General features: G+C 32.9%; 1 protein-coding gene across 1 annotated transcript in view; it reads right to left on the bottom strand.

The window, feature by feature from the left end:
- Positions 1–7,302, bottom strand: part of LOTGIDRAFT_195549 (hypothetical protein) — a 55,228-nt gene extending 47,926 nt beyond the window's left edge. Inside the window, exons 1-2 of the mRNA XM_009065152.1 lie at positions 7,209–7,302; positions 4,790–4,906 (exon numbers count right to left, since the gene is read on the bottom strand). Coding sequence (XP_009063400.1) covers positions 4,790–4,906; positions 7,209–7,263 — 172 coding nt within the window. The 5' untranslated portion in view covers positions 7,264–7,302. The remainder of the gene's footprint in view (positions 1–4,789; positions 4,907–7,208) is intronic.
- Positions 7,303–10,032: the final 2,730 nt, after the last annotated feature.

Here is a 10,032-nt window from a genome sequence, read left to right as displayed (position 1 = left end):
ATCTAACCCTGGACATTGGGCGAGTTATTATTGTATTTAATCTCAGATCAAAAAGAAGAAAATACCCAGCAGTTTCAAGCCTTTAATTATATCCTCTTAATGAACTATTTGTTCCATTTATCAACTGACAAAATTTAAATCAAGACGTCTGATTTACATATTACTAACACACAATATTAATAAAAGCAGACCGACGGAATAATATTCGAGATGCTGCTAGAGTACTTAATTTGAAAAGAAATGTATAGATACCTCCTAAGACCCCAAAGGGTAGACATATTAACACTATGTAAAATGCCCACATACTTCAAGCTGGCAATGCACATAGATTCTTGGGATATCGATGACATTATATAGCAATTCCAGGTTGTAAATTATTATTTAATTAAATATAAAATAATTCGATTTTTAGAAAGAATAACTGTTAAATTAAAGGTACATTCTCTTCAAGAGATACTTTTAGCTACCCGTCGTTAAGTAAGGACATCAGAACAGAAAATTTATAATTTACAAAGTGGTACAGAACAATTGAAATTGTCATTTCATTCCTATTAAATTCTTAATGCTTTTTGTGGGGATCCAAATAGAAATTAATAGCTTTCAGTTAATGGGTCATAGGAAACGTCATGTAAATAATCAGAATAATCTTTTTAATAAAGAGGCTGTAATGAAGATAATCTTTTAAACCCTCATGTATATGGTCAGAATAATCTGCTTAATAAAAGAAGATAATCTTTTATACTCGTCATTTAAATAATCAGAATAATCTGTTTAATAAAGAGGTTGTAATGAAGGTAATATTTTAGAAACGCAATGCAGAAATCAATTAATATACCAGTCATGAAAGTCCAAATAGTGTACATTTTAAAATTTGCAGAGACGTAATTTTGCAGAGATCGAAAATTTTAATGGTTGAATTTGTTAACGTGGTACCAACATAAATGACTTTCAGATCATGGCGTGAATTAACATACATCGAACATAGAAAAACCGTTCCAATCGTCATTGTCCCTTTTATGTGCAGCAACATTCCGCTATCGCTACTTTATGGAATATATGTCTCAATTGGTTCGATATTCTATAGCATGTTCTTTCTACGCTGATTTCTTTGCCAGATCGAAACATTTAAGCTACTACTACAAGGGTATTAACCAAATCGACTCAAAACTTCCCTGAAGAAATTGTACGGCTGCCATCATATACTAATTGAATAATATAAAATATATGTTTCTACTATCGTCGCAAATGTTGTTGTTTACCGACCAAGTTTAAACTTGTCATCATAATGATATGTTGAGTTGCTATGACCACACCTGATTACCACTTCTCATTATGAAATACTTACTCACTTATGATTAATATACTTGCTATTGTAAAAGGTACATTAACTGCAATGGTACAAATGTTTCGCCAAAATGTTGGTTTTGATTTCGGGTTTCTGAAATAAAGTACAATTAAAATACAGATGTGACGTCACCCTTTGATCTTTGCGGAACAATATCCAACTTACAGGTATGAGGGAAATTTTCCGAAATGTAAGTCAATTTTTACCGAAAATTAATGGACGTGTTTATTTCAAATACAAAATTTCCAAACATTACATTTCTATGAACCAAAATACATTTTAAGACAAATCACATGCAATTGAAAATTTATAAAATTGTGGATATTTGTGAAATGAGAGAAAATAAATTCGAATTTGGGCTTACTCTCGTCCGAAAGTAGTCATAATATATAAGATGATATGCAATGTCATATTTAGGCAGGCCATGTCGGGTAAATGCTATGTAACCATATACTTAACAAAACAATAATCACTCATAGCAGTGGTTTTAAACCTGTGTCCCCAAATCGAATCAGCGTGAAAATGATGTCCCAAAATATCGAAAGCGTATCTATGATTGGATACCAGGCACGTTCTCGCATAGTTTGATAATAATAATTCTCTGAGTACTCCTAGACAATGTTAATTTAGGCTGTGTATAGTGCAGTCATCATATGATATGTATATAATGTAGTTCGAAAGTTTTTATTTTTCACAGCACGTGACTTGCTTTGGCGCTTCTAATGTCCCCAAAGAAAAGTGCAAATGTCCATACCTTGGGACATGTCCCTGTGGTTCAAAACCTACGACTTAATTGAATGTGCTTGCATGTAAATAAACATCGATATCGCTTACGTTTTTACCTTGACATTGAAATTAATGACGAAGCGATAAAATATGAATATTATTTACCTGGATGAAGTATATTTTTGATAACTCCTGACCGGACATCTTGAAAAGTTTCTATATATGTATGTAATGGCACGTGAGTTGATCTCATGTGGCCTGTAATATTGCACGTGCATGAGTATATGTTTTTGTTTCTGTAATATGTATTTTAGGTAAATGGTCCTCAAGTAGTCCAATGCGTTCAATAATGATTATTATTGAACTTATTGAACTGCTTTCGGCCATACATAAACAGGCTTTAGTGAAATTCCACGTGGCTGATAAATGATTTATTACGGTTGCACACATGAAATTTTGAATGTTAAGCCACACAGTTAAAGTCATAAAACACAATACACGTCAGTCGAGTACATAATAAACCCATGTTACCATATGTCACCACATTCGGAGATTGAGCAATGATTTAAAAAAAGTTATTACCAACAACACGTGCGACTTTCTCTTACATAATCAATACTTAATAAATCGCATATTTTTAGTCTTGAGGCCCTTACAGAATAAAGATTTTGTCATTGGCAGAAACACTCTACCCTTCAAATGTTGGCATTCGTATGGAAGTTTGAATAATGACTTTTAAGGTCGTATGTTTTGGGCCTGGTGGTCTATTTTTCAGCATTTCAGATTTATTGACAGGTAAACCATCAAACCTTTGTATTCTCCCCACTAAATCTATAAGTGAAAAATAGATGCAATCCAAAAGGTGGGATCTCTCCAATTATCAACAATGGTATGATGTGGTTATCCAACTGATAATTCCTATTTCAATCGCAGCAAGACACCTCTAATGCACCTCTTACGATCATAGATTAAACATCTGCCAGTAGCGGCGCCAGTGGGGGCATAGAGGAAAATGAAATGCACCCTAATTGAACATAAGATTTGTATTCGTTTTTGCATGAAAATATTTGCTGAATGTACCAAATCAATTCAAATTTTTGAAAAGACGTTCCACGATGAGAGCATTTTGACTATGACGCCTCCACAGAAATGCCTGCATTTTTAATCAGCCTCCAAGGCACCTCCTCCCTGTAAGTCAGTTTGCACCTATTTTATAGTCCTATTCCCGAGAGTCTAGCTCTGATGTTACTCTTTGAAGACTAATGGCGGGTTATCTCTATTTGATTTTTGGAGTTTAGCACACATTATTTAGAGAACACTTCTGTCCGCTCTGGAACTGGGATTTTCCACCCTTTTAATTTTGCGAGAAATAAAACTATTCAAATACATTGCATATATTTAATTACCGACACCAGCAGAGACAATAGAACCATAAAGTGCACCACAAGATTTAAATGTAAATAATAATAATAATAAATAACAATCACATATTTTATAAGTATTACAACAGAACTTAAAGATATTATTACTCAGAGTTTAACGCTGTACGATCTTCATAAACTGATTTTTTCAGCCTGCGTCCTTACTAAAGGTCTATTTTAATATTTCTATATCGGCCAACAATGGATATATTGAGCACTATTGTAACAGTGAAAATACTTTGTTATCCTAGACAGCTTTGTACTGTATCAAAATTATTAAAACATTCTTGTTATGAAAGGTTTGTATTTGTAAATCATCTGCTTTGCGTAGATTATCACACAGTATAATGGTCATAGAGCAGAGTGATCAGAAAATTTTACATTGAGAATTCAACAGATAATAGCTTAAAAAGAGGAGAATAGCGAAGAAAATTAAAATGTAATGTCATTGCTTCCATTTTTATCGTAAATTCAAGAAGTTTTCAATCTACTATCACCTATTGATATTTAAATTTGATAAACCAAGATAGGACAAGAAAAAAATATAATTTGACAATCTCTTGAACATTAATATAATAATAGGACATCATTAACCAAATATTTTGAATCTTCGACTGACTCGATTTCTGGCATTCCTGAACCTGCGTTGACCACGAACGTAATAACGGATACCATACTTCTTTTTCTTTAACACGAATTTCTTGATAACTTTTGTAGACTTGCGTTGTCCACGTCCGTAGCGACCAAAACGACCATAACCGCGTTTTATTTTCTTCATTATTTTCTTAAAAATTCCTTTGATTTTGTATTGTCCATATCTATAGTGACCATGGAAATGATATCCATAGCCATGTCCATGGTAACGATGTGGATGGTGACTATGGTGATATTCTGAAAACAACATGTTCAAATTATTCTTTTGTATTGTAATAGTTTTAGTACCTAATATTGAAATAAATATGCCATATATGGCTTAATCACATCTCTTGATGGCTGTGTACCGGGGTATTTATTTCAACTCAGATATCGATAATGATATAAAGACAACCCTTTTTCACAATAATCACCCACAAAACCTTTAGGATAGTCACACTGAATCTTTATTCCAGTTGTACAAGTTCCACCATTTTTACAAGGATCACTGTCAGAAGATAAATCTATTAAAGTTTCAGAAAATTGTAAACGTTAGTAAAGAGCCATTCTTCATGAGTTCTTTGCAAAATCATTAAAAACACAGTTCCTAGTGGAATTTGAAGACAGTTGTTAGTGATTTCCAATGATTACTGTAATTACAAACCTGTTTCACATGTTTTACCCTTGAAACCTCTAGGACAGTCACAACTAAACTTCCCTCCAGTTGTAGGACAACAAGTTCCACCATTATGACACGGATGAATGTCACAAGGATTTAATTCTAATGAAAAATAAATGACAAAACTTACAATAAAATTAAGGCAAGTCTCGTATGGTTTTAGAAAATTGTAAACGTTAGTAAAGCGCCATTGTTCTCGAGTTCTTTGCAAAATCATTAGTAGACACACTTCCTAGTGGAATTTCAAGAAAATTATTTGATTTCCAAAGATAATAATAACTAGAGCCACTCGTGGCACAGAGTGGGACTTTGCAAATGTAGCAAATTGCAAAAGACCCCGAAAAAATCATCCTTCCACGATAATTAGATCAAGCGCAAGAACAGTCTAAAGTTGAGAAATTTTCATTTTTTAGAAGATTCTAATACCGGAAGTAGACGTCAGACCTCTCAAATGAAAGTATCAGCAGATAGCCAAGGTCAATGACCTCTGATCTTGTAAAAGAGAAAGTCTAAAAAGGTCAAGATCAAGAGATATACGTCATCAAAATTTCTAATTGCACACGACTATAAAACCGGAAGTTGACGTAGGACAGCAAATATGAAAGTACAAATAGATAGCCAATGCCAATGACGTTTGATCCTACAAAGGTCAAGGTCATCAAAGGTCAAGGTCAAAAATTGAAAATTTTGAATTTCCAAAACCTGTTCCTTTTTTTGAACTAAGAAGCGGAAACAACCGAACTTCAATGACAAAGTGGCTCAATTCATGAGATAATTGTATGCAAAGTCCCATTTTGAACAAACGTATACTTTGCGAGTTATGCTCCTGGCCAAAAATATCAATAATGAGTAATATTACCCGGATGTGCCACGCCCACCTTAATTTTTTTGCATAGGGTAATTGATATTCCAAATGTTATGTTGTGTTTCAAATTTCAAGCTTCTACATTATTCAAGTCAAAAGATATAGGTCAACAAATGTCAACAAAGGTCAAAATCGAAAAATGAAAATATCCAAATGTTAAAACCCGTTCCTTTTTTGGAACTATAAAGCTGAAACAACTGAGCTGTTAACACAAACTGGCCAAAAGGATGAGTTAATTGTGTGCAAAGTCCCTTTTATAACAAACGTATTCTATGCGAGTTATGCCCCAGCCCCAAAATGTAAACAATTAGTAATTCAACCCAGATGGCCACGCCCACCCCAATTTTTTTGCCATAGGTGAATTCATATTCAAAGTGTCTAGTTGTATTCCAAATATCAAGGTTCTCCATAAAATAGGTCATAAGATATACATACACCAAGATCAAAAAGACACAAATATGGTAAAACAAAACTCAAATTTGAAAAAATCACGAATTTCAATTTTGCTTTAAAAAAGCAATTGTTCTATATCTATGTAAAGTGCATGAGAAGAACATTAGGAAACCAAAAAAAATAACCCTCTAGGTTAATTAGGTCACGTGTTAGAGCAGTCCAAAGTTGCGAATTTGGCTTTTTACGGATAGCTATAAAACCGGAAGTACATGTCTGGGGTCAAAGGTCAAAGTATCAAATGATAGCCAAGGTCAATGACCTTTGACTTTAAAAGGTTAAGGTCATCAAAGGTCAAGGGATACAAGCCTTCAAAAATTGAAAAAAATTCGACCGGAAGTTGCAAAAAAGCAAAAGTCAAATTCAAAAATCCATTTCCAACATTTTTGTCGCCATCGACTAAAGTATACACCAACATAAAAATTTGACCAATCCCATTCTCCCCCGAAGCCCCATTTTGAGTTTTATGAAAAAGTATCAAATCAAGATGGCGGCCGAAGTATTTTTTTCGGACTAAATTTTATTTTAAAATCGGCCATAGAATTAAGATTAATAACGATATACATAATTTCGTTGAAATATTTCAATCACACCGGAAGTTATTCAACCGGAAGTGAAAATCAATTTTCCACTTTACCGGAAGTGACGCAAAAATTTTGAATACGTCAAATGGTTTACATTAGTGACATGCATCTTTTATCAAAATTTCAGATTAATCCGAAAAAAACTGAAAAATGGTCCAAAAATTTCGAAAATCGGCCAAAAAATGTCTGCGACAAATTTTCGAATTTTGAAATTTTGAAACTGCTATTCTTTCAGATTTTAACAGTAGATTCCAAAAATGCAAACCCAAAGAAAATCGACCGAAAAATACGACTTCTAGAGCCGATTATCTATTCTTGCACATATTGAACTGTGGTACTTCGTCGCCTATACCTAAGGTTTGTGAATGTTGAATGGTTGCTGCAACTATTGTAGTCTAAGCTCAGGAAGGTGTGTAAATTTCGAAAAAAAAAAAAAAAAAAAAAAAGAATTGACATTTCGATAACAAACTGGGACTTTGCTGAACAAAGTCCCACAATTATAAACCTGTTTCACATTTATCGCCTTCGAAACCATCAGGACAGTCACAGTAAAACTCCATTCCAGATGTAGGACAACAAGTTCCACCATTATAACAAGGATGACTGTCACACGGATTTAATTCTAATGGAAGATAAGGACAAAACTCTCATTAAGACGAAGGTAAATCTCTGATAGTTTTAGAATATTGTTATTAAAGAGCTATTGTTTTCTAGTTTTTTGAAACTCATTAGAAAACACAGTTCATGGTAGAATTTTAAGAAAATTATTTCGGGCTAAATATTCGTCGGGACCACAAAAAATGTTGTAAGAAATTATTTTGAACATTAGTTTTTGTGTCGAATTTTTTAGGCAGGCTCCATATTATTAGTTGAAACCTTTCGAATACGTAGGAGACATACTTCGCTACAACTAGGCGTTTATTTTGCTTAAATTTGTACAGTAGTTTGTTAACGGCTTCCATTAGCATAACGAACTTTAAAAGTTTACATAAACTTACGTACTGTTTTTAAATATTTTTGGTATGGAAAAAAAATTGTAATACATTTTGGGTACATTTCTCTATATTTTCGTGTATAGTTTTCACAAATTTGAGCAAAAACTTTTTTGACCCACTACAAAGCGGAATCACCTTTTAACCAAAACCAAATTGAAAAGATAAAAATAACTTTTAAGACCAGTGTGTGTAAAATTCCGAACTCTCCAAACTGTGTCACGAAAATCGAGACTAAGGTTGCGCCCAAAGGATGTGCACAAACTGCCTTATTGTTTGGCCAAATTTTATGGTCTGTAACTGCGCACAAAGTAAATAATTGAATAATATGAATTACAATAATATGAGAAAAACGTTTTTTTTTTCATTCAATAGGGTACATGATACATTCTTTCATTATGTCACATCTCGAGATAAAGATGGTGCATTCAGACACGTAAATATCTAAAAAAATATCCAATATTTTTGCACAGTACATAGTAATGGGGTGGGGCGGATTGTTTTATGGAATTGGCAGGAGTCCACCTAGTTGGTGCAATGGTGTTTTCATGCCTAACCGTTTTACTGGCCAGTAAATGACGAAGCCTCTTCATGGCTTCTAACATATATCAGTGAAAATGGGATGAAATCTTGCCACATCTCGAAATAAAGATGTTGCATTCAGACACGTAAACATCGAATCTAAAAAAAATCCAAAATAATGGCTTTTCATGTCTGTTACTGGCCAGTCAATGACGAAACCCCTACATGGCCTATGTAATGATTCTAATCAATTCATTAACTTTTCGACGTTTTATTTCAACTACAACTGAATTACAAATTTTTCGACCATAAAATTTGGCCGGCCACTGAAATAATGTCAATTGCAAAATTTGGCTTTAAAGCGAATGAATATTTTAACAACATTTATTCAATCATACATTTTCTTTCTCTCCATATACAGGTAACTTTGGCATGAGCCGCTGACAATCAATTGATATGACTTGATTTTTAAATGGGAATAAATATATATTTCTGGTTGGTAATGAAATAGCGTCTACAAACTACAGCTATGACCATGTATATGAGAGCACTTTTGGTTCTAAATTGTCATCAAAAGTTCCAAATGGTTCTAATAGTTCCTTTGATAAAAAAAAACCCCCTTAATCATGGGGTTTATTTTGGTAATTGGTATTTGAGTCCAGGTTATGACAACTATACATGTATATTTATATTTAGCACAGACTTCATGAATCTCTATCCAGAGCTGTCCCCCTTCCCAATTCCAGATTATATCAGGGGATGTAGGATCCCTGTTTTTAAAATATCTACATTTCCCCTTGCTCAATCTTATCAAACCAATCATATTAGATTTAGATATCGATGAAAATGCTCAATGTTAATGGATTAATTTTTTTTTGCTCAAATTTGTGAAAACTAAAACTATACACCAAAATATTAAAGGGGTAGTACGCAAAATTTCATTATCAAAAATGTCGTAAATAATACCTGAAAATAGTTATAAATTGTGTTATTATGTCTATGGATACTTGATCAAACTGAATTTGTTTTAAAAGGGTTAATTAAAATATTACAGTACTAATTGTTAATTGAGCAGTTTGACCTAGTTTAGGTATTTGGCTTTATAATGACTCAATATTATTAATTGATTCCTTCAGAATTGGTAGAAAAGTTATATTGTACAATAATTTCTGTGTTTATTTTTCTACTATCAGTCGGTACAGTCGTTTTCTTACACCTACCTAAAACGCGTGACGAACTTATAAAGCTAATGTTTTTAAATATCTCTTGCGTTAAAAAATTAACGGCTTGAACGTCTCTCTAGATTTTGGTAAAGAGATAAATTTGAGCAAAATAAATCGACGTACCAAACGAAATTCCCTTAAATAAAGGCAGATCTACGAAAGAGTCTTTGAGATACTGGTGAGAGTACTTAATTTCAAAAGAAAAATCTGTACCTACCAACTATTCGTGTTTCCCCAAAAGGTAGACATATCAGCACTATGTAAATTGCCCACATATTTCCATGTACATAGATTCTTGGGATATTGATGATATAATATAGCAATTGCAGGTTGTAAATTATAATTTTTTAAAAATAATTCGTTTTATTTTTAGAAGGAACAGTTGTTGAATTAAAGCGACATATAATGAACTATAATGAAGATAATCTTTTAGACTCGCCATGTAAATAATGAAAAAATGCTTGAGTGCAAATAATCTTTTCTTCATTGAAAGGGCTGAAGAAAATCTAATCTTTTATACTGTCATGTTAAAAATGAGAAACTTCCGCCACGGGAAAATTAACATCCATTTAACCTGGCTGTCTATTGAAAA

The sequence above is a fragment of the Lottia gigantea genome (assembly GCF_000327385.1).
Source record: "Lottia gigantea unplaced genomic scaffold LOTGIsca_68, whole genome shotgun sequence".
NCBI lineage: Eukaryota > Metazoa > Mollusca > Gastropoda > Lottiidae > Lottia > Lottia gigantea.
Note: the sequence above shows the minus strand (reverse complement) of the source record. Positions and strands in the feature narration are given on the sequence as shown.